Source organism: Catharus ustulatus, chromosome 36 (assembly GCF_009819885.2).
Source record: "Catharus ustulatus isolate bCatUst1 chromosome 36, bCatUst1.pri.v2, whole genome shotgun sequence".
NCBI classification, from domain to species: Eukaryota; Metazoa; Chordata; class Aves; order Passeriformes; family Turdidae; genus Catharus; species Catharus ustulatus.
Window position 1 is genome coordinate 929,500 of NC_046256.1, and position 24,033 is coordinate 953,532.

Consider the following 24,033-nt stretch of genomic DNA (forward strand, 5'->3'; position numbering starts at 1 on the left):
ATGCGCAGCCGGCTCCGGGTCACCTTCCCGCGCTCCGCGCATGCGCGCTGCGCTCACGGGGGGAAGCGCGCGCGGCGCCGCGCAGGCGCGGAACGAGCGCCCGGCGTGAGGGGAAGAGGAGGCGGCAGCGCCACCGGCGATAGCGACCAGCGGGACGGGGTGGCCGCCATGTACCGGCACGTCACCGCCACCGTCACCGCCGCCGTCCGCCTCCGGCCCGGCCGCGCCTGGGCCCCGGCAGCGGCTGCAGCGGCCGGGTCGGTCCCGCCGCGCCGCCGCTACCGAGCGCGGCCGCAGGTGAGGGGAGAGCGCTGAGGGGGAAGGGGGGGGCGGGGTTATGCAAAGAGGGCCGCAGAGTGGGCGGGGTTATGGGGGTTGGGGGTGTGGCGGGTGCGGCGAAGGGGCGGAGTTATGCAAATAACGGCGGGGATTGTTTAGGAATGGCGTTATGCAAATAGCGATCGCTGGGTGGGCGGGGTTATGCAAATAGAACCGTTGGGTGGGCGGGGTTATACAAATACAAAGTATTGGGTGCGTGGGGTTATGCAAATAGAAGCGCTGTGTGGGCGGGGCTATGCAAATAGAGAGCGCTATGTGGGCGGGGCTGTGTAAATAGCGAAGCGTATGGGACATAAGATGGGCGTGGCTATGCAAATTAGCATCCTTTATTTGTACCGTTTTGCCGCTGGCGGGGCGTGGTTATGCAAATCGAGGGCTGCTGGGGGCGGGGCTTCTGCTGTTAGCGGGCGGGAACCAAATGGGGCAAATCCTCCCAAAATCGGCAAAATCCCTTTTTCCATGGGGCCGATCCCTCCTTAACAACTCAGACCCATCCCTGGGGTGTGTCCTTCACACTTACAGACCCCAAATTCCCCTTTTTTCTCCATTTCCCCCCAATTCCCAGGACCTGGAGCCCCCGCTGGGACCCTGCCCCACGCTGGCCCTGCTGCCCCCCCCTCGCTGTCCCCAGCCCCGGCCCCCCTGGAGCCCTCCCCGGGGGCTGGAGGGGCTCGGGGGTCCGGTCACCACCGTGGACGGGCGGCGTGAGGACGACATCGATGTCAGGGACCCCCCCCGGCTGCTGCTGGGACACCCCCCGGGACCCTCCCCGGACACCCCCGGGACCCCTCCGGGACCCCGGCCCAACCCCCCCTCCATGGAGGAGCACCTGGCCACCATGCACGAGAAACTGCGGCACGAGGTGACAAATTGGGGGTGACGAGGTGACAATGGGGGGGACACTGAGGGGTGACAATGGGGGGGACATTGAGGGGTGACAAAATGGCGAGGGCAGCAAGGAGAGGGGGGGACAAATTGGGGAAGGGGTGATAAAATTGTGGGGAGTGACAGGATTGGGGGAGGTGACAGAAATGGGGGGAGGTGACAGCATTGAGGGGAGGTGCCACCAACCCCGCTGACCCCCCCTGTCCCCACCCCAGCTCCCAAATTTCTTCCTGAAGATCCCGGATTATTCCCTGTACGCCCCCGACGTGGAGTTCCAGTTCCAGCACTTTCACCTGCACACGCGGTGGGTGACGCTGGGGACGGCCCTGGGGCCCCGCTGGCGGCACAGGGAGGTGACAGCCGTGTCCCCCCTGTCCCCAGGGGCCGTCCCATGTACGCGGTGGCCGTGGCTGTGTGCAGGGCGCTGGCCTGGGGTTACTTTGCCAGCCTGAGGCTGGAGGTGCTGGCGCTGACGCGGCACCCCGAGGACTGGAGCGTGCGGGCGCGGTGGCGCCTGACGGGGCTGCCCCTGCACCTGCTGCTGCTGCGCTGGTACAGGAGGGACAAACGGACCCTGCTCAGGTGAGGGACACCTGTGTCACCTCTGTGTCACCTCCTGTGTCACCTGTGTGTCACCCACATCATCCCTGTGTCACCCCTGTGTCACTGCCCCTGCCCCTGCTGCTGCTGCGCTGGTACAGGAGGGACAAACGGACCCTGCTCAGGTGAGGGACACCTGTGTCACCTCCTGTCATCCCTGTGTCTCCGTGTCCCCCAGTGTCACACCTGTGTCACACCTGTGTCCCCCCAAGGTCACACCTGTGCCCCTCCATGTCACACCTGTGTCACCTCCTGCCATCCCTGTGTCACACCTGTGTCAATTCTGTGTCCCCCGCCATGTCACACCTGTGCCACACCTGTGTCACCTCCTGTCATCCCTGTGTCACCTGTGTGTCACCCACATCCATCCCTGTGTCACCTCCTGTCACCCCATGTCACACCTGTGTCACCTCCTGTCATCCCTGTGTCACACCTGTGTCAATTCTGTGTCCCCCCATGTCACACCTGTGTCACACCTGTGTCAATTCTGTGTCCCCCGCCATGTCACACCTGTGCCACACCTGTGTCACCTCCTGCTATCCCTGTGTCCCCCAATGTCACACCTGTGTCACACCTGTGTCACCTCCTGCTATCCCTGTGTCACACCTGTGTCAATTCTGTGTCCCCCCCCATGTCACACCCGTGCCACACCTGTGTCACCTCCTGTCATCCCTGTGTCACCTCCTGCCATCCCTGTGTCCCCCCCCGTGTCCCCCCAGGTCCTACGACGCCATCTCCACCTTCTTCCTCAACTCCCAGGGCCTCATCCGCTGCCACCGCGTGGACAAGGTGAGTCAGGCCACACCCGGCCACACCCTGGGGACACCCTGGGGACACCTCGGTGCCACCCCCGGTGTCCCCTGACTCTGTGTCCCCTCCCCCAGCTGATGCCAGCCCCCACGGCCGTCCCCGAGCCCAAGAAGCTGCTGGTGGCCGCGGCGCTGGCCCTGGCGCTGAGCCGGCCCTGAGGTGACACCTGAGGTGACACCTGAGTGTCCCTCGTGTCCCCTCCCCCTGTCCCCTCCCCCCCCTTAAGTTAATGTACAGAATAAAGGACGAGCGGTGACAGAGGGGACAGCGGTGACAGCAGCGTCCCTGGCGGGGGTGGCGCCGGTTCTGTGCCGCAGGGGCTGTATTGGGGTGTGTCCAGGTGTGTCCCCAAGTGTCCCCAAGTGTCCCCAGGTGTCCCCAGGGGTGTCAGCCCAGCTCCTCCCGCGATTTTCCGGCTTTTTTGGGCATTTTGCGGCCGCTGCCGTCCTCGAGCTCCTTGGCCTGGTAATAATGGGGGGCGACCTCCAGCAGCCAGGAACTGTCGATCTCGATCACCTGGGGGGACAGGGACACACCTGTGACACCTGGGGACACACCTGGGACACACCTGTGACACCTGGGGGGAGCTGGGGACATCCCTAGGGACAGCTGGGACACCTGGGGACAGCCCTAGGGACAGCTGGGACAGCTCCAGCAGCCAGGAACTGTCGATCTCGATCACCTGGGGGGACAGGGACACACCTGTGACACCTGGGGACACACCTGTGACACCTGGGGGGAGCTGGGGACATCCCTAGGGACACCTGGGGGGAGCTGGGGACAGCCCTGTGACACCTGTGACACCTGGGGACAGCCCTAGGGACAGCTGGGACACCTGGGGACAGCCCTGTGACACCTGTGACACCTGGGGACAGCCCTAGGGACAGCTGGGACAGCTCCAGCAGCCAGGAACTGTCGATCTCGATCACCTGGGGGGACAGGGACACACCTGTGACACCAGGGGACATCTGGGGACACACCTGGGACACCTGGGGACACCCTAGGGACAGCCAGGGACAGCTGGGGTTAGGGGTGATGGGCTCGGGTCACCACTTTGTCACCTCGGCCACCACGGGGATGTGGCCACCGGGTTGCTGTCACCGTGGTCCCCATGTGCTCACCTTGGAGGTGTGGCACCCAGGGTGTCCCCAAGGTGTCCCCAGGGTGTCCCCATGTCCCCAAGGTGTCCCCACCTGTCTCATGAACTCCTTGGAGGTGCACACCAGCTCGTGGTAGAGCACCCAGGATGTCCCCAAAGTGTCCCCTAACCCACACTGTGACCCTGCCACGTCCCTGCCCTGTGTCCCCACATCCCCAGGGTGTCCCCAGGGTGTCCCCATGTCCCCACCTGTCTCATGAACTCCTTGGAGGTGCACACCAGCTCGTGGTAGAGCACCCAGCGTGTCCCCAAAGTGTCCCCTAACCCAGACCATGCCCCTTCCATGTCCCTGCCCCGTGTCCCCATGTCCCCAGGGTGTCCCCAGGGTGTCCCCAGGGTGTCCCCAGGGTGTCCCCAGGGTGTCCCCATGTCCCCACCTGTCTCATGAACTCCTTGGAGGTGCACACCAGCTCGTGGTGCAGCACCGAGCGTGTCCCTGCTGTGTCCCCACGTCCCTGCCCTGTGTCCTCACATTCTGCCCACATCCCCAGGGTGTCCCCAGGGTGTCCCCATGTCCCCAAAGTGTCCCCACCTGTCTCATGAACTCCTTGGAGGTGCACAGCAGCTCGTGGTAGAGCACCCAGTGTGTCCCCAAACCCAGACCATGCCCCTTCCACATCCAGGCCCCGTGTCCCCACGTCCCCAGGGTGTCCCCAGGGTGTCCCCAGGGTGTCCCCATGTCCCCAAGGTGTCCCCAAGGTGTCCCCATGTCCCCAAAGTGTCCCCACCTGTCTCATGAACTCCTTGGAGGTGCACACCAGCTCGTGGTAGAGCCCCCAGTGTGTCCCCAAACCCAGACCATGCCCCTTCCACATCCAGGCCCCGTGTCCCCACGTCCCCAGGGTGTCCCCAGGATGTCCCCAAGGTGTCCCCATGTCCCCACCTGTCTCATGAACTCCTTGGAGGTGCACACCAGCTCGTGGTAGAGCACCCAGCGGGGCTGCAGGTTGAACAGGGCGCTGTTGGGGTGGATGAACACGGGCTGCTGGTGCTTCACCGTGCGGTACCCGCCCCGCGACAGGCGCGCCGTGTGGTAAAAAAACCCGGCTGTGATGGCCTGGGGGGACAGCAGAGGGGACAGAGTTACTGGGAGGGCACTGGGATGGACTGGGATAGACTGGGATGGACTGGGATGGATTGGGAGGGACTGGGATGGACTGGGAGGGACTGGGATGGACTGGGATCGGTACCCGCCCCGTGACAGGCGGGCGGTGTGGTAAAAAAACCCGGCTGTGATGGCCTGGGGGACAGGAAAGGGGACAGCGTTACTGGGAGGGACTGGGAGGGACTGGGATGGACTGGGAGAGGGGACAGCGTTACTGGGATGGACTGGGAGGGCACTGGGATGGGTCCTAGGGGTGTTTTTGGGATGTTTTTAGGATATTTTGGGTCTCACCTTCCTGACCAGGTCGAGGTTCCCCCACACGAGGAGGGCGCTGATTTGGGGGATATTTTGTGGATATTTTGAGGACATTTTGGGTGTTTTTGGGTCTCACCTTCCTGACCAGGTCGAGGTTCCCCCCGCAGGAGGAGGGCGCTGATTTGGGTGATATTTTGATGATATTTTGAGGACATTTTGATGATATTTTGGGATATTTTGGGATGTTTTTGGGGTGATTTTGGGTTGTACCTTCCTGACCAGGTCCAGGTTCCCCCCGCAGGAGGAGGGCGCTGATTTGGGGGATATTTTGTGGATATTTTGGGCTGTTTTTGGGGTGATTTTGGGTCTCACCTTCCTGACCAGGTCGAGGTTCCCCCCGCAGGAGGAGGGCGCGATCTCCACGCGCTCCATCAGCCCCTGCAGTTGGTCGCGCACGTCGCGGGCGCGGCGCAGGGAACGCGCCTGGACAAAGTGCTCGTAGCACCACTGCAGGGAGTGACCGCTGCACACCCACTGATGGACAGACACACGGACACACAGGGACACACAGACAGACAGGGACAGACAGACAGACAGGGACACACAGGGACAGACAGGGACAGACAGGGACAGACAGACACAGAGGGTACACACAGACAGGGACAGACAGAGAGGGGACAGACAGACAGGGACAGACAGATAGGGACAGACAGACAGACACAGACAGATAGGGACAGACAGACACACAGGGACAGACAGACACACAGACAGGGACAGACAGGGACAGACAGGGACACATGGACACAGAGGGGACACACAGACAGACAGGAACAGACACACAGACAGGGACAGAGGGATGGGACACACAGACACACGGAGGGGACACACAGACAGACAGGAACAGACAGGGACGGACAGGGAGGGACAGACAGGGACAGACAGGGACAGACACACAGACAGGGACAGAGACAGACAGGGACACATGGACACAGAGGGGACAGACACACAGACAGGGACAGAGGGATGGGACACACAGACACACGGAGGGGACACACAGACAGACAGAGACACACAGGGACAGCAGGGACAGAGAGACAGACAGAGGGGACACACAGACACAGAGGGGACAGACAGGGACACACGGACACGGAGAGGACACACAGGGGGACAGACAGACACACAGAGAGGACACATGGACACGGAGGGGACAGGGACACACAGAGGGGACACACAGACAGAGGGGACACATGGACAGTGGGGACATCAGGGACACACAGACATGTTGGGGACACACAGACGTTGGGGACAGCGAGAGAAGGACACACAAAGGGACAGGGTCAGTGCTGCTGCTGCTGGACACTGCAGTGTCCCCAAACCCCCCTTGATGTCACCAGTGTCCCCAGTGTGTCCCCAATCCCCCAATCGCCCCAATGTCTCCATGTTCTAATGTCCCCAGTGTCCCCAATCCCCCCAGTGTCCTCAGTGTGTCCCCAATCCCCCAATGTCCCTGATGTCCCAATGTCCCCACTGTCCCCCCAATGTCCCCAATCCCCCAATGTCCCCAGTCCCCCCAGTGTGTCCCCAATGTCCCCAGTGTGTCCCCAGTGTCCCCAATCCCCCCAATGTCCCAATGTCCCCAGTGTCCCTGATGTCCCCAATCCCCCACTGTCCATGATGTCCCCATGTCCCCAGTGTGTCCCCAGTGTCCCTAATGTCTCTGATCCCCCCAATGTCCCCAGTGTGTCCCCAATGTCCCCAATGTCCCTGATGTCTCCATGTCCCCAGTGTGTCCCCAATGTCCCCAGTGTGTCCCCACTGTCCCCAATCTCCCCAATCCCCCCAATGTCCCAATGTCGCCAGTGTCCCTGATGTCCCCAATCCCCCAATGTCCCTGATGTCTCCATGTCCCCAGTGTGTCCCCAGTGTCCCCAATGTCCTCAGTGTCCCAATCCCCCCAATGTCCCCACTGTCCCCCCAGTCCCCCCAATGTCCCCGATGTCCCCAATCCCCCCAATGTCCCCAGTGTGTCCCCAGTGTCCCCAATCCCCCAATGTCCCTGATGTCCCCAATGTCCCCAATGTCCCCCCAGTCCCCCCAGTGTGTCCCCATGTCCCCATGTCCCCGTACCTGGTTGTAGACGTTGAGCAGCACCAGGTGATCCCCCCCGGGGACCCCGAAGGCCACCCTGGCGCTGTCGGCGTGGAGCACCTTGTCCTTGGGCCGGTAAAACACCGCGTTGTTCACCGACAGCATGGCGGCCACCGTGAGAACCTCCTCTGTGCAGCCGTACCTGGGGACATTGGGGACACTGGGGACACTGAGGGGACATGGCGGCCACCGTGAGAACCTCCTCTGTGCAGCCGTACCTGGGGACATTGGGGACATTGGGGACACTGGGGACACTGAGGGGACACCGTCAGAACCTCCTCGGTACAGCCGTACCTGGGGACATTGGGGACATTGGGGACATTGGGGACACTGAGGGGACATGGCGGCCACCGTGAGAACCTCCTCTGTGCAGCCGTACCTGGGGACAGGGACATCATTGGGGACATTGGGGACACTTGTGGGACACTGGGGACACCGTGAGAACCTCCTCTGTGCACCCGTACCTGGGGACATTGGGGACACTGAGGGGACATGGCGGCCACCGTCAGCACCTCCTTGGTACAGCCGTACCTGGGGACATTGGGGACATTGGGGACACTTGGGGACATTGGGGACACTGAGGGGACACCGTGAGGACCTCCTCGGTACAGCCGTACCTGGGGACATTGGGGACACTGAGGGGACATTGGGGACACTGAGGGGACATTGGGGACACTGTGAGCACCTCCTCTGTGCAGCCATATCTGGGGACAGGGGGACATTGGGGACATTGGGGACACTGTGGGGACAGGGCTGTCACTCAGATGACACTCGGGGGGCACTGGGGACACAGGTGACACTCAGGTGACACAGGTGACACTCAGGTGACACTGTGGGGACAGGGCTGTCACTCAGATGACACTCAGATGACACTGAGGGGACACTCAGGTGACACTGTGGGGACAGGGCTGTCACTCACTGCTCGCTCGCCAGGATCATCTTGGCCAACATCGGCTCCACCGGCAGCTCCGCCATGCGCCGGCCCAGCTGGGACAGGGACAAACCAGTGACAAACCAGTTACAAACCAGTAACACACCAGTGACAAACCAGTGACACACCAGGGACACACCGGTGACACCAGTAACCAGTTACAAACCAGTGACACCAGTAACCAGTGACACCAATAACTCCAGCGACACCAGTGACAAACCAGTGACCACCAGTCCCTGCCAGTCCGTCCCAGTTTGATCCCAGTCCCTCCCAGTATCACAGTGAACTCCCCCAAGTGGTTCACACCCCATTCCCAGTCCATCCCAGTTTGTCCCAGTCCCTCCCAGTACCGTGGTCAGCTCCCCCAGGTGGTTCATACTCCACTCCCAGTCCATTCCCAGTCCCTCCCAGTTCATCCCAGTCCATCCCAGTCCATCCCAGGTGGTTCACACTCCATTCCCAGTCCCTCCCAGTCCCTCCCAGTCCCTCCCAGTTTGTCCCAGTCCCTCCCAGTCCATCCCAGTCCCTCCCAGTACCGTGGTCAGCTCCCCCAGGTGGTTCATACTCCATTCCCAGTCCCTCCCAGTTCATCCCAGTCCCTCCCAGTTCATCCCAGTCCATCCCAGTCCCTCCCAGTTGGTTCACACCCCATTCCCAGTCCCTTCCAGTCCCTCCCAGTCCCTCCCAGTCCGTCCCAGTCCATCCCAGGTGGCTCACACCCCATTCCCAGCCCCTCCCAGTCCCTCCCAGTTTGTCCCAGTCCCTCCCAGTTTGTCCCAGTCCCTCCCAGTCCATCCCAAGTGGTTTGTATCCCATCCCCAGCCCCTCCCAGTCCCTCCCAGTCCGTCCCAGTCCATCCCAGTACCGTGGTCAGCTCCCCCAGGTGGTTCACACCCCACTCCCAGCCCCTCCCAGTCCCTCCCAGTCCATCCCAGTCCCTCCCAGTCCCTCCCAGTCCCTCCCAGTCCCTCCCAGGTGGTTCAGCGCCCCACTCCCAGCCCCTCCCAGTCCCCTCCCAGTCCCTCCCAGTTCATCCCAGTCCATCCCAGTCCCTCCCAGTCCATCCCAGGTGGTTCATACCCCATCCCCAGCCCCTCCCAGTCCCTCCCAGTCCATTCCCAGTCCCTCCCAGTTTATCCCAGTCACTCCCAGTCCATCCCAGGTGGTTCACACTCCATCCCCAGCCACTCCCAGTCCCTCCCAGTCTGTCCCAGTCCCTCCCAGTACCGTGGTCAGCTCCCCCAGGTGGTTCACACCCCACTCCCAGCCCCTCCCAGTCCCTCCCAGTTCATCCCAGTCCATCCCAGTCCCTCCCAGTCCATCCCAGGTGGTTCATACCCCATTCCCAGTCCCTCCCAGTTCATCCCAGTCCATCCCAGTCCATCCCAGGTGGTTCATACTCCACTCTCAGTCGCTCCCAGTCCCTCCCAGTCCCTCCCAGTCCATCCCAGTACCGTGGTCAGCTCCCCCAGGTGGTTCACACCCCATTCCCAGTCCCTCCCAGTCCCTCCCAGTCCCTCCCAGTCCCTCCCAGTTGGTTTGTACCCCATCCCCAGCCACTCCCAGTCCCTCCCAGTCCATCCCAGTCACTCCCAGTCCCTCCCAGGTGGCTCACACCCCATCCCCAGTCCCTCCCAGTCCCTCCCAGTCCATCCCAGTCCGTCCCAGTACCGTGGTCAGCTCCCCCAGGTGGTTCATACTCCATTCCCAGTCCCTCCCAGTCCCTCCCAGTTTGATCCCAGTCCCTCCCAGTCCGTCCCAGTCCGTCCCAGTACCGTGGTCAGCTCCCCCAGGTGGTTCAGCGCCCCCAGTGCGTAGAGCTGCTCCAGCGCCAGCACCAGCGTCTCGTGGGGGGGCGGGTCCAGGAAATCGAAGTGGATCAGGTCATTGATCCCTGGGGACACCCCCGATGTCACCTCCCTGTCCCCAAGGTGTCCCCAAGGTGTCCCCAAGGTGCCACCGCCTCCCCCAGCCTGGGGACACCTCAAGGTTGTCACCAAAGTCCCCCTCAGGTCACCCCCAGGTGGCCCCGAAAATGTCACCGAGGGCCACCAGCGGTGTCAAAAATGTCACTTGGGATGCTCCCAGTCCATCCCAGTGACCCCCAGACTCCTCCCAGTCCTTCCCAGTGTCTTCCAGTGCCCTCCCAGTCCATCCCAGTGTCCTCAAATCCCTTCCCAGTCCCTTCCCAGTCCCCTCCCAGTGCTCCTCAGTCCATCCCAGTCCATTCCAGTCCTTCCCAGTCCATCCTAGTGCCTCCCAGTGCCCCCCAGTCTCCTCCCAGTCCATCCCAGTCTGTCCCAGTTCCATCCCAGTGCCTCCCAGTCCCCTCCCAGTCCCTCCCAGTGCTCACCCAGGCTCTTGAGCAGCAGCACCAGGGAGCCCAGGTCTGTCCTGACATCCCCAAAATTCCTCCTTAATCCCCTCCCAGTCTGTCCCTGTCCATCCCAGTCTGTCCCAGTCCCATCCCAGTTCCCCCCAGTCACTCCCAGTCCATCCCAGTCTGTCCCAGTCCATCCCAGTGTCCCCCAGTCCCCTCCCAGTGCCTCCCAGTGCTCACCCAGGCTCTTGAGCAGCAGCACCAGGGAGCCGAGGTCTGTCCTGACACCCCTAAAATTCCTCTTTAACCCCCTCCCAGTCCATCCCAGTGCCCCCCAGTCCATCCCAGTCCCTCCCAGTGCTCACCCAGGCTCTTGAGCAGCAGCACCAGGGAGCCCAGGTCGGCTCTCTGGATCTCGGGCACCGGGGTCTCCTCCAGCTCGTGCTGGAACGCCCAGGCCGTGTAGAGCCGGAAACATTTCCCGGGAGCCACGCGGCCGGCGCGGCCTGCGCGCTGATTGGCCGAGGCCTGGGGACACGGAGGGGACACCTGGCACACCTGGGACAGGGAGGGGACACCTGGGACAGGTACAGCACACCTGGGACAGGGAGGGGACACCTGGCACACCTGGGGCAGGGAGGGGACACCTGGCACACCTGGGGCAGGTACAGCACACCTGGGACAGGGAGGGGACACCTGGCACACCTGGGACAGGGAGGGGACACCTGGGACAGGGAGGGGACACCTGGGACCTGGCACAGGTACGGGACACCTGGTGACACACACAGCTCACACAGGTGACACAGCTCACACAGGTGACACAGGTGACACACAGGTGACACACAGCTCACACAGGTGACACACAGCTCACACAGCTCACACAGGTGACACTCAGGTGACACACAGCTCGCACAGGTGACACACAGCTCGCACAGGTGACACTCAGGTGACACACAGGTGACACACAGGTGACACACAGCTCACACAGGTGACACACAGGTGACACAGCTCACACAGGTGACACACAGGTGACACTCAGGTGACATTACCCTGGAGCACGGTGTCACCACCAGGGACTCCATGCCGGTGCGCGCTGTAGGGGCTCACACAGGTGACACAGGTGACACACAGGTGACACACAGATGACACAGCTCACACAGGTAACACAGCTCACATAGGTGACACACAGGTGACACACAGGTGACACTCAGGTGACATTACCCTGGAGCACGGTGTCACCACCAGGGACTCCATGCCGGTGCGCGCGCTGTAGGGCTCACAGCGGGTGACACAGGTGACACACAGGTGACACACACAGCTCACACAGGTGACACACAGGTGACAATAAGTGACATTACCCTGGAGCACGGTGTCACCACCAGGGACTCCATGCCGGTGCGCGCTGTAGGGCTCACAGCGGGTGACACAGGTGACACACAGGTGACACACACAGCTCACACAGGTGACACACAGGTGACAATAAGTGACGTTACCCTGGAGCACGGTGTCACCACCAGGGACTCCATGCCGGTGCGCGCGCTGTAGCTCTTCTGTTTGCAGAACCCCGGGTCCAGCACGTACACGATGCCGTCGATTGTCACCGACGTCTCCGCGATGTTGGTGGCCACCACCACCTGTGCCGGGGGGTGGGGACACACCTGGGGACACGCCCCTGCAGGCCACGCCCCTCCCGACCACGCCCAGATAAGCCACGCCCCCTCCAGAGCATGTGTTGTTAAGCCACGCCCACTTTGACCTTTAACCAATCAAACCCCACCCTGCAGGCCACACACAATTAAGCCACACCCATTTAGGCTCCACCCTTTTTTTGGCCACACCAAATTAAGCCCCACCCCCACACCCTGCCTATTTTGACCACACCCACTTAGACCACACCCCCTAAGGCCCCACCCATTTTTACCACACCCAACTAAGCCCCGCCCTTCATTCTCACGCATTTTGAGACCAACGCCATTTCCACAAAGCCACGCCCCCTCCCAGGCTCCGCCCCTCTCTTAAAGGGCCAGCGCACCTTCCTGGCTCCCTAAATAAAACCCCACCCCCTTTCCCTTTAACCCCACCCCCTTTCCCTTTAACCCCACCCCCTTTCCCTTTAACCCCACCCCATTTCATGAAGCCATGCCCCCCAGGCTCCGCCCCCTCTCTTAAAGGGCCAGCACACCTTCCTGGCTCCCTAAATGAAACCCCACCCCCATTTCATTAAACCCAACCCCCATTTCAAGAAGCCACGCCCCCTCCAGATGCCCCGCCCACTCTCTTAAAGGGCCAGCGCACCTTCCTGGCTCCCGGGGGCGTGGGCTCGAAGATGCGGGCCTGCAGCTCCGAGGGGAGGTTGGCGTAGATGGGCAGGACCAGCAGCTCGGGCAAGCGCGAGCCCAGGCGGCGACAGCGCTCCTGGAGCAGCTCCACGCAGGCCTCGATCTCCTCCTGCCACCCCGGGGACATCGGGGACGTTGGGGACATCGGGGACATTGGGGACGGACATTGGGGAGGTTGGGGACATCAAGAGGACAAAACCCGTGGTGGGGACATTGGGGACAGGGGAACTCTCAGGGGAACGGGGACATCTGTGGGGATGGGGACAAGGGGACACTGAGGTGACACTGAGGTGACACTGAGGTGACACTGAGGTGACACTGACCTGCCCGGTGAGGAACACCAGGATGTCCCCAGGGGGTTGGGTGACGTGGATCTGCAGCACCGACACCACGCAGGCCTCCAGGTAATCGGCCTCGGGAGCCTGTGGGGACATTGGGGACATTGAGGGGACATTGAGGGGACATTGGGGACACAGGGGACATCAGCAGCAGGTGTCCCCAAAGGTCCTCAGCGTCCTTCTTTCCCTGTGTCCCCTCATGTCCCCAAATGTTTCCAACATCCCCAGGTATCTCTGAACACTCCCAGTGTCCCCAATGTCCCCATGTCCCCATTCCCCCCAATGTCCCCAATGTCCTGAATGTCCCCAATCCCCTGAACTCTCCCAGTGTCCCCAATGCCCTGAATGTCCCCAATCCCTTCAATATCCTCCCAAGGTCCCCACTGTCCCCAATGTCCTGAATGTCCCCAATCCCTTCAATATCCTCCCACTGTCCCCAATGTCCCCAATGTCCTGAATGTCCCCAATCCCTTCAATATGCTCCCACTGTCCCCAATGTCCCCAATGTCCTGAATGTCCCCAATCCCCTGAGCACCTCCAGTGTCCCCAATGTCCTCAATCCCCTGAACTCCCTCAATGTCCTCAATGTCCTGGATGTCCCCAGTGTCCCCAGTGTCCCCAGTGTCCCCAGGTGACCTTGGTGTAGTAGATGTCGACGGGGAAGCGGCGTCCGGGGATGCGGAACACGGGCGCGTTGTCGAAGAAGGCCGAGAAGCGCTCGGTGTCCAGCGTGGCCGAGGCCACCAGCACCTTGAGGTGCGGCCGGAACCGCGCGATGTCCTTGATGAGGCCGAAGAGAACGTCCGTGTGCAGCGTGCGCTCGTGGGCCTCGTCTATCATGATCACACTGGGGACATGGGGACATTGTCATTGTCATGGGGACACAGGGACAGGGACACGTCCGTGTGCAGGGTGCGCTCGTGGGCCTCGTCAATCATGATCACACTGGGGACATGGGGACATTGGGGACATTGTCATTGTCATGGGGACACAGGGACAGGGACATGTCCGTGTGCAGCGTGCGCTCGTGGGCCTCGTCTATCATGATCACACTGGGGACATTGGGGACATTGTCATTGCCATGGGGACACAGGGACAGGGACACGTCCGTGTGCAGGGTGCGCTCGTGGGCCTCGTCTATCATGATCACACTGGGGGGACAGGGACATTGTCATTGTCATTGTCATGGGGACACTGTCATTGTCATGGGGACAGGGACACGTCCGTGTGCAGGGTGCGCTCGTGGGCCTCGTCTATCATGATCACACTGGGGACATTGGGGACATTGTCATTGTCATGGGGACAAAGACAAGGACATGGGGACAGGGACAGGGAGATGACCACAGGGACATGACCCCAGTGTCCCCTGGCTGTCCCTGCTCTCTGTGTCCCCTGGTTGTCCCCAGTGTCCCCAGGTGTCCCCAGTGTCTCCAGTGTCACCTGTATGAGGCCAGGTCAGGCTCTGTCAGGAACTCTCTCAGCAGCATCCCGTCCCCAATGTCCCCTGGCTGTCCCTGTGTCCCCCGTGTCCCCAATGTCCCCAGTGTCCCCAGGTATGGGTGCACAGAGGAGGTTCTGATGGTGTCCCCAGTGTCCCCTGAGTGTCCCCAATGTCCCCAGTGTCCCCAGTGTCACCTGTACGAGGCCAGGTCAGGCTCTGTCAGGAACTCTCTCAGCAGCATCCCGTCCGTCATGTACTTGAGCACCGTGCGCTCCGACGTGCAGTCCTCGAAGCGGATGCTGTACCCGACCTTGGGGACAAGGACACGGCCCTGTCACCTCCCTGGGCTGGCTGTCACCTCCCCTGGGTGCTGTCACCTCCCCAGGGTCACTGTCACCTCCTCTGGGTGCTGTCACCTCCCCAGGGTCACTGTCACCTCCCCATGGTCACTGTCACCTCTCCAGGGTCACTGTCACCTCCTCTGGGTGCTGTCACCTCCCCTGGGTCACTGTCACCTCCCTGAGGTCGCTGTCACCTCCCACGGTCACTGTTACCTCTCCAGGGTCACTGTCACCTCCCCTGGGTGCTGTCACCTCCCCAGGGTCACTGTCACCTCTCCAGGGTCACTGTCACCTCCCCAGGGTCACTGTCACCTCCCTGAGGTCACTGTCACCTCCCTGAGGTCACTGTCACCTCTCCAGGGTCACTGTCACCTCCCCAGGGTCACTGTCACCTCCCTGAGGTCACTGTCACCTCTCCAGGTCACTGTCACCTCCCTGAGATCGCTGTCACCTCCCTGGGGCTGCTGTCACCAGCTTTGTCCCCACCCTCCAGTGTCACCCCCAATCCCCCCAATGTCCCCAATGTCTCCAAAGTCCCCAATCCCCTCAATGTCCCCAGTGTCCCCACTGTCCCCAGTGTCCCCAATGTCCCCGTTGTCACCTCGTTGCCCAGCTTTGTCCCCAATGTCCCCACCCCCCCCAGTGTCCCCGTTGTCACCTCGTTGCCCAGCTTTGTCCCCATCTCCACGGCCACCCTCGCTGCCACGCTCATGGCGGCCACGCGCCGCGGCTGCGTCACCCCGATCTTCATCCCCCCCCTCGTGTACCCCTGGGGACAGAGGGGACATTGGGGACAGTGAGGGGACATTGGGGACAGTGAGGGGACATTGGGGACAGTGAGGGGACAGGGGGGGACACGGACCCCCCAAAAAATCACAACTGACCCCAAAAAAATCACAACTGAGCATCAACAAATCGCTCCCAGGACCCCAAATCCGCTCAAATCCTCCCCAGTCCATCCCAGTTCCCTCCCAGTTCCTCCCAGTGCCACCCAACCTCCTCCCAGTCCATCCCAGCCCCTCCCAATCCCCCCAGTTTGATCCCAGTCCATCCCAGTCCCTCCCAATCCCCTCCCAGTCCCTCCCAGTCCATCCCAGTCCCCCCCAATCCCTCCCAGTTTGATCCCAGTCCCTCCCAGGCCCTCCCAGTGCCCCCAAATCCCCTCCCAGTCCCTCCCAGTCACACGCAATCCCCTCCCAATCCCTCCCAGTTTGATCCCAGTCCCTCCCAGTGCCCCCCAATCCTCTCCCAGTCCCTCCCAGTTTCCCCCAATCCTCTCCCAATCCCCTCCCAGTCCCTCCCAGTCCCCTCCCAATCCCACCCAAACCCCTCCCAGTCCCTCCCAGTCCCTCCTAGTTCCTCCCAGTGCCCCCAAATCCCCTCCCAGTCCCTCCCAGTCCCTCCCAGTCCATCCCAGACCCCTCCCAGTCCCTCTCAGTCCATCCCAGTTCCCTCCCAGTGCCCTCTCAGTCCCTCCCAGTCCCACGCAATCCCCTCCCAATTCCCCCCAATCCTCTCCCAGTCCCTCCCAATTCCCTCCCAGTCCCTCTCAGTCCCTCCCAGTTCCCCCCAATCCTCTCCCAATCCCCCCCAGTCCCCTCCCAGTCTCTCCCAATCCCCTCGCAGTCCCTCCCAGTGCCCCTCAATCCCCTCCCAATCCCCTCCCAGTCCCTCCCAGTCCCTCCCAGTACCTCCTCGTGCAGGTACTGGGGGATCTGGGTGGTTTTCCCGGACCCAGTCTCCCCCTCGATCACCAACACCTGGTGCTGGTTCACGGCCGCCACCAGCTCGTCCCGGAACGGGAAAATGGGGAGGGAGCGGCGGCTGTCCTGGAGCGACTGGCGGCGGCGTTCGGCCTCGGGGATGGCCTCGGGGACATCCTGGGGACAGCAGGGGACATCTCAGTGTCACCAGGGACACCTCAGTGTCAGTCAAGTGTCATCAAATCCACCCCAGTGCCACCAGTAACCACCCACTGTCCCCACTGGCGGCGGCGCTCGGCCTCGGGGACAGCCTCGGGGACATCCTGGGGACAGCAGGGACACCTCAGTGTCACCAGGGACACCTCAGTGTCATCAGTGTCACCCTCAGGGTCAACCAAGTGTCATCAAATGCCATCAGTAACCACCCACTGTCCCCACTGGCGGCGGCGTTCGGCCTCGGGGACAGCTTCAGGGACATCCTGGGGACCGCAGGGACACCTCAGTGTCACCCTCAGTGTGACCAAACTCAGCCCAGTGCCACCAGTAACCACCCACTGTCCCCACTGGTGGCGGTGCTCGGCCTTGGGGACATCCTGGGGACACCAGGGGACACCCCAGTGTCACCTCAATGTCATCAGGGTCACCTCAGTGTAACCCTCAGTGCCACCAAACTCAGCTCAGTGCCACCCCAGTGTCACCAGTAACCACCCACTGGTGGCACCGCATGGCCTTGGGGACAGCCTCAGGGACATCCTGGAGACAGCAAGGGACACCAGGGACACTTCAGTGTCACCTGAGACACCTCAGTGTCACCTCAGTGTCACCAGGGACACCCCAGTGTCATCAGTGCCACCCTCAGGGTCAGCCAAGTGTCATCAAATCCACCCCAGTGCCACCAGTGCCCATCTGCTGTCCCCACTGGCGGCAGCGCTCGGCCTTGGGGACAGCCTGGGGACATCCTGGGGACAGCAGGGGACACCTCAGTGTCACCAGAGACATCTCAGTGTCATCAGCGTCACCCTCAGGGTCAGCCCAGTGTGACCAAATTCACCCCAGTGCCACCAGTAATCACCCACTGTCCCCACTGGCAGCGGCACTCGGCCTCGGGGACATCCTGGGGACAGCAGGGGACACCAGGGACACCTCAGTGTCACCAGGGACACCTCAGTGTCACCTCAGGGTCATCAGTGTCACCCTCAGGGTCAGCCAAGTGTCATCAAATCCACCCCAGTGCCACCAGTAACCACACACTGTCCCCACTGGCGGTGGCGCTCGGCCTCGGGGACAGCCTGGGGACAGCAGGGGACATCTCAGTGTCACCTCAGTGTCACCAAATCCACCTCAGTGTGACCAGGGACACCTCAGTGTCACCTCAGTGTCACCAAATCCACCCCAGTGTGACCAAACTCAGCCCAGTGCCACCAGTAACCACACACTGTCCCCACCAGCAGCAGCGCTCGGCCTTGGGGACATCCTGGGGACAGCAGGGGACACCTCAGTTTCACCAGGGACATCCCAGCGTCCCCAAGGTCACCTCAGGGTCATCTCAGTGTCATCAGTGTCACCCTCAGTGTGACCAAATCCACCCCAAACCCTTTCCCATGACCCCAAATCTGCCCCCTGGTGACCCCAAAGCCCTTCCTGTGACCCCAAATCCCCCTGAAACTCCTTCCTGTGACCCCAAATCCACCCCAGGACACCTGGGTCACCCCAAATCGACCCCAAATCCCCGTCGGGTGTCCCCAGCCCCACCTTCTGGGGGTCAGTCCCCTCTAGCTGAGCAGCACTGACAAACTGCACCATCTCCTCCTCCTCCAGCAGCCCCAAATCCCCCGAAAATTCACCTCAAATCCCCTCAGGACCCCCTGGCTGACCCCAAATCCCCCCCAAACTCCTTTCTGTGACCCCAAATCCCCCCCAAATCCACCCCAAATCCACCCCAGGTGACTCCAAATTCCCCCTGGGTGACCCCAGACCACCCCAAATCCACCCCAAATCCCCCCCAGGTGACCCCAGCCCCACCTTTTGTGGGTCAGTCCCCTCTAACTGAGCAGCACTGACGAACTGCACCATCTCCTCCTCCTCCAGCAGCCCCAAATCCCCCCAAATCCCCCCCAGGTGACTCCAGACCACCCCAAATCCCCCCCAAATCCCCTCCAGGACCCCCCAGGTGACCCCAGACTCACCTTTTGGGGGTCAGTCCCCTCTAGCTGAGCAGCACTGACGAACTGCACCATCTCCTCCTCCTCCAGCAGCCCCAAATCCCCCCCAAACTCCTTCCTGTGACCCCAAATCCACCCCAAATCCCCTCCAGGACCCCCAATCCCCACCTTTTGTGGGTCAGTCCCCTCCAGTTGAGCAGCACTGACGAACTGCACCATCTCCTCCTCCTCCTCCAGCAGCCCCAAATTCCACCCCAAACCCCTTCCCATGACCCCAAATCCCCCCCAGGTGACCCCAGCCCCACCTTTTGGGGGTCAGTCCCCTCCAGTTGGGCAGCACTGACAAACTGCACCATCTCCTCCTCCTCCAGCAGCCCCAAATCCTCCCCAAACCCCTTCCTGTGACCCCAAATCCCCCCTGGGTGACCCCAAATCCCCCCAAATCCACCCCAAATCCACCCCAAATCCCCCTCAGGACCCCCTGGGTGACCCCAGCCCCACCTTCTGGGGGTCAGTCCCCTCCAGTTGGGCAGCACTGACAAACTGCACCATCTCCTCCTCCTCCAGCAGCCCCAAATCCCCCCAAATCCCCCCCTGGTGACCCCAAATCCCCCCAAATCCCCCCCAGGTGACCCCAGACTCACCTTTTGTGGGTCAGTCCCCTCTAGCTGAGCAGCACTGACAAACTGCACCATCTCCTCCTCCTCCAGCAGCCCCAAATCCCCCCAAAATTCACCCCAAATCCCCTCAGGACCCCCTGGCTGACCCCAAATCCCCCCCAAACTCCTTCCTGTGACCCCAAATCCCCCCCAAATCCACCCCAGGTGACTCCAAATTCCCCCTGGGTGACCCCAGACCACCCCAAATCCACCCCAAATCCCCCCCAGGTGACCCCAGACTCACCTTTTGTGGGTCAGTCCCCTCTAGCTGAGCAGCACTGACGAACTGCACCATCTCCTCCTCCTCCAGCAGCCCCAAATCCCCCCCAAACTCCTTCCTGTGACCCCAAATCCACCCCTAATCCCCCTCTGGTGACCCCAAATCCCCCCCAAATCCCCCCCAGGTGACCCCAGCCCCACCTTTTGTGGGTCAGTCCCCTCTAGCTGAGCAGCACTGACGAACTGCACCATCTCCTCCTCCTCCAGCAGCCCCAAATCCTCTCCTGGTGACCCCAAATCCACCCCAAATCCACCCCAAACCCCTTCCCATGACCCCAAATCCCCCTCAGGACACCCTGGGTGACCCCAGCCCCACCTTTTGGGGGTCAGTCCCCTCTAGTTGAGCAGCACTGACGAACTGCACCATCTCCTCCTCCTCCAGCAGCCCCAAATCCTCTCCCGGTGACCCCAAATCCACCCCAAATCCCCCCCCAAACTCCTTCCTGTGACCCCAAACCACCCCAAGACCCCCCTGGGTGACCCCAAATCCACCCCAGGTGACCCCAGCCCCACCTTTTGTGGGTCAGTCCCCTCTAGTTGGGCAGCACTGACGAACTGCACCATCTCCTCCTCCTCCAGCAGCCCCAAATCCCCCCAAAATCCCCCCTAAATCCACCCCAAGTCCCCCCCAGGTGACTCCAGACCACCCCAAATCCCCCCCAAATCCCCTCCAGGACCCCCCAGGTGACCCCAGCCCCACCTTTTGTGGGTCAGTCCCCTCCAGCTGAGCAGCACTGACGAACTGCACCATCTCCTCCTCCTCCAGCAGCAGTTCATAGCCGGGTCCCTCCTGGCTCCTGTCCCTGTCCCTGGCCCCCACGCGCAGCGAGGCCGCCCCGAGTCTCTGCTCCTCCCAGCGCCTCTGCTCGTCCCTGGGGGCCAGAGCCTCCTCCCCGGGCTCCTCCTGCTCTGGGATCTTCTGTAAAGGGAGAGAGGGGTGAGAGGAGGGGGTTTGGGGTGAGGGGAACGGGGTTTGGGGTCATGGGAAGGGGGTTTGGAATGAGGGGAGGGGGTTTGGGGTTATGGGAAGGGGGTTTGGAATGAGGGGAGGGGGTTTGGAGTGAAGGAAAAGGATTTGGGGTCATTGGAAGGGGGTTTGGGATCAGAGGAGGGGGTTTGGGGTCATGGGAAAAGGGTTTGGGGTTCAGGGAAGGGGGTTTGGAATGAGGGGAGGGCGTTTGGGGGGGGTTTGGGGTCAGGGGAACAGGGTTTGGGATGAAGGGAAAGGGGTTTGGGGTCAGGGGAAAGGGGTTTGGGGTCAGAGGAAAGGGGTTTGGAATGAGGGGAAAAGGATTTGGGGTGAGGGGAAAAGGATTTCGGTTCAGGGGAGGGGGTTTGGGGAGGTTTGGGGTCATGGGAAGGCGGTTTGGGATGAAGGGAAAGGGGTTTGGAGTAAGGGGAAAGGGGTTTGGGATCAGAGGAGGGGGTTTGGGGTCATGGGAAAAGGGTTTGGGGTTCAGGGGAGGGGGTTTGGAATCAGGGGAGGGGGTTTGGGGTTATGGGAAAGGGGTTAGGAATGAAGGGAAAGGGGTTTGGAGTCAGGGGAGGGGGTTTGGGGTGAGGGGAAAAGGGTTTGGGGTCATGGGAAGGGGGTTTGGGGTCAGGGGAACGGGGTTTGGGGTTATGGGAAGGGGGTTTGGAATGAGGGGAGGGGGTTTGGGGTGAGGGGAAAAGGATTTGGGGTCATGGGAAGGGGGTTTGGGATCAGAGGAGGGGGTTTGGGGTCATGGGAAAAGGGTTTGGGGTTCAGGGAAGGGGGTTTGGAATGAGGGGAGGGGGTTTGGGGGGGTTTGGGGTGAGGGGAAAGGGGTTTGGGATGAAGGGAAAGGGGTTTGGGGTCATGGGAAAGGGGTTTGGCATGAGGGGAGGGGGTTTGGGGTGAGGGGAAAAGGGTTTGGAATGAGGGGAGGGGGTTTGGGGTGAGGGGAAAAGGGTTTGGGGTCATGGGAAGGGGGTTTGGAATGAGGGGAGGGGGTTTGGGGGGGTTTGGGGTTATGGGAAAGGGGTTAGGGATGAAGGGAAAGGGGTTTGGGGTCAGGGGAAAGGGGTTTGGGGTCAGAGGAAAGGGGTTTGGAATGAGGGGAAAAGGATTTGGGGTGAGGGGAAAAGGATTTGGGTTCAGGGGAGGGGGTTTGGGGTTATGGGAAGGGGGTTTGGGATGAAGGGAAAGGGGTTTGGAGTAAGGGGAAAGGGGTTTGGAATGAGGGGAGGGGGTTTTGGGGGGGTTTGGGGTCATGGGAAGGGGGTTTGGGATCAGGGTAGGGGGTTTGGGGTCATGGGAAAAGGGTTTGGAATGAGGGGAGGGGGTTTGGGGTGAGGGAAAAAGGGTTTGGGGTCATTGGAAGGGGGTTTGGGATCAGAGGAAGGGGTTTGGGGTCATGGGAAAAGGGTTTGGGGTTCAGGGAAGAGGGTTTGGAATGAGGGGAGGGGGTTTGGGGGGGTTTGGGGTTATGGGAAGGGGGTTTGGGATGAAGGGAAAGGGGTTTGGGGTCAGGGGAAAGGGGTTTGGAATGAGGGGAGGGGGTTTGGGGTGAGGGGAAAAGGGTTTGGGGTCAGAGGAGGGGATTTGGGGTGAGGGGAAAAGGGTTTGGGGTTCAGGGAAGGGGGTTTGGAATCAGGGGAGGGGGTTTGGGGTTATGGGAAAGGGGTTAGGGATGAAGGGAAAGGGGTTTGGAGTCAGGGGAGGGGGTTTGGGGTGAGGGGAAAAGGGTTTGGGGTCATGGGAAGGGGGTTTGGGGTCAGGGGAACGGGGTTTGGGGGGGTTTGGGGTTATGGGAAGGGGGTTTGGCATGAGGGGAGGGGGTTTGGGGTCATGGGAAAAGGGTTTGGGGTCATTGGAAGGGGGTTTGGGATCAGAGGAGGGGGTTTGGGGTCATGGTAAAAGGGTTTGGGGTTCAGGGAAGGGGGTTTGGAATGAGGGGAGGGGGTTTGGGGGGGTTTGGGGTCATGGGAAGGGGGTTTGGGGGGTTTGGGGTGAGGGGAAGGTGTTTGGGGGCATGGGAAGGGGGTTTGGGGTCAGGGGAAGGGAGTTTTGGGGGGATTTGAGGTGAGAAAAGGAGGTTTGGGGTCAGCAGAAGGGAGGTTTTGGGCGATTTGAGGTGAGGAAAGGAAGTTTTACAGGTAACTTCGCTTGAGTGCAGAAATCTCAACAATAACCAAGAGCAATCAGCACCCCCAAACCTCCTCCCACCCCCCAAATCCCACTCCCCACCCCCCAAATCCCCATTTCCCCCTCCTTAGAGCCCCCTCCCACCCCATTTCCCACCCCTAAATCCCCATTTCCCTCCCCCCAAATCCCCATTTCCCACCCCCAAATCCCCATTTCCCACCCCCTAAACCCCCTTTAGGACCCCTCCCCACCTTGTCCCTCCTCTCCTCGGGTATCCTGTAGCGGCTGCTCCTCTCCAGCTGCTCCCTCTCCCCAAACCCCATTTCCCACCCCTAAATCCCCATTTCCCACCCCCACACCCCCATTTCCCCCTTTAGAACCCCCTCCCAAACCCTAAATCCCCATTTCCCACTCCCCAAATCCCCATTTCCCACCCCCCAAACCCCCATTTCCCACCCCCACACCCCCATTTCCCCCTTTAGAACCCCCTCCCAAACCCTAAATCCCCATTTCCCACCCCCCAAACCCCCATTTCCCACCCCCAAACCCCCTTTAGGACCCCTCCCACCCCCTTTTTAGGACCCCTCCCCACCTTGTCCCTCCTCTCCTCGGGTATCCTGTAGCGGCTGCTCCTCTCCAGCTGCTCCCACCCCCCAAACCCCATTTCCCACCCCCAAATCCCCATTTCCCACCCCCCAAATCCCCATTTCCCTCCCCCCAAACCCCCATTTCCCACCCCCAAACCCCATTTCCCACCCCCCAAACCCCCATTTCCCCCTCTCTGAGCCCCCTCCCCATCTTGTCCCTCCTCTCCTCGGGTATCCTGTAGCGGCTGCTCCTCTCCAGCTGCTCCCTCTCCCCAAATTCCCATTTCCCACCCCAAACCCCCATTTCCCACCCCCCAAATCCCCATTTCCCCCTTTAGAACCCCCTCCCAAACCCCAAATCCCCATTTCCCACCCCCAAACCCCCTTTAGGACCCCTCCCCACCTTGTCCCTCCTCTCCTCGGGTATCCTGTAGCGGCTGCTCCTCTCCAGCTGCTCCCTCTCCCCAAATCCCCATTTCCCACCCCCCAAACCCCCATTTCCCACCTCTCAAATCCCCATTTC

At 61.6% G+C, this 24,033-nt stretch overlaps 2 protein-coding genes across 19 annotated transcripts in view; one reads left to right on the forward strand and one right to left on the reverse strand.

The window, feature by feature from the left end:
* LOC117009780 (uncharacterized protein C6orf136 homolog) lies at nucleotides 1-2,899 on the forward strand. The gene is made up of 6 exons (XM_033084111.1): nucleotides 1-297; nucleotides 905-1,201; nucleotides 1,440-1,528; nucleotides 1,606-1,806; nucleotides 2,544-2,613; nucleotides 2,709-2,899. The coding sequence occupies exons 1-6, from the start codon at nucleotides 1-3 to the stop codon at nucleotides 2,790-2,792; spliced, it is 1,038 nt and encodes a 345-aa protein (XP_032940002.1). The 3' UTR covers nucleotides 2,793-2,899.
* Nucleotides 2,888-24,033, reverse strand: part of LOC117009802 (pre-mRNA-splicing factor ATP-dependent RNA helicase DHX16-like) — a 24,899-nt gene continuing 3,753 nt past the window's right edge. The window contains exons 4-20 of one of the 18 annotated variants that reach the window (XM_033084145.2): nucleotides 20,563-20,733; nucleotides 20,328-20,375; nucleotides 17,170-17,193; nucleotides 16,703-16,867; nucleotides 15,670-15,780; nucleotides 14,865-14,980; nucleotides 13,866-14,076; nucleotides 13,215-13,313; nucleotides 12,848-13,000; nucleotides 12,046-12,186; nucleotides 10,918-11,080; nucleotides 10,008-10,126; nucleotides 8,221-8,288; nucleotides 7,281-7,443; nucleotides 5,526-5,687; nucleotides 4,677-4,850; nucleotides 2,888-3,150 (exon numbers count right to left, since the gene is read on the reverse strand). In XM_033084145.2, the coding sequence (XP_032940036.1) occupies nucleotides 3,022-3,150; nucleotides 4,677-4,850; nucleotides 5,526-5,687; nucleotides 7,281-7,443; nucleotides 8,221-8,288; nucleotides 10,008-10,126; nucleotides 10,918-11,080; nucleotides 12,046-12,186; nucleotides 12,848-13,000; nucleotides 13,215-13,313; nucleotides 13,866-14,076; nucleotides 14,865-14,980; nucleotides 15,670-15,780; nucleotides 16,703-16,867; nucleotides 17,170-17,193; nucleotides 20,328-20,375; nucleotides 20,563-20,733 (2,217 nt within the window). In that variant the 3' untranslated portion in view covers nucleotides 2,888-3,021. Of the gene's footprint in view, nucleotides 3,151-4,676; nucleotides 4,851-5,525; nucleotides 5,688-7,280; nucleotides 7,444-8,220; nucleotides 8,289-10,007; nucleotides 10,127-10,917; nucleotides 11,081-12,045; nucleotides 12,187-12,847; nucleotides 13,001-13,214; nucleotides 13,314-13,865; nucleotides 14,077-14,669; nucleotides 14,717-14,864; nucleotides 14,981-15,669; nucleotides 15,781-16,702; nucleotides 16,892-17,159; nucleotides 17,194-18,736; nucleotides 18,801-18,900; nucleotides 18,965-19,044; nucleotides 19,111-19,181; nucleotides 19,246-19,520; nucleotides 19,567-19,779; nucleotides 19,844-20,130; nucleotides 20,157-20,327; nucleotides 20,376-20,514; nucleotides 20,734-23,174; nucleotides 23,239-23,721; nucleotides 23,779-24,033 lie in introns of those variants that run through there. The other 17 variants (XM_033084146.2, XM_033084158.2, XM_033084157.2 and 14 more) reach the window with 17 other exon arrangements.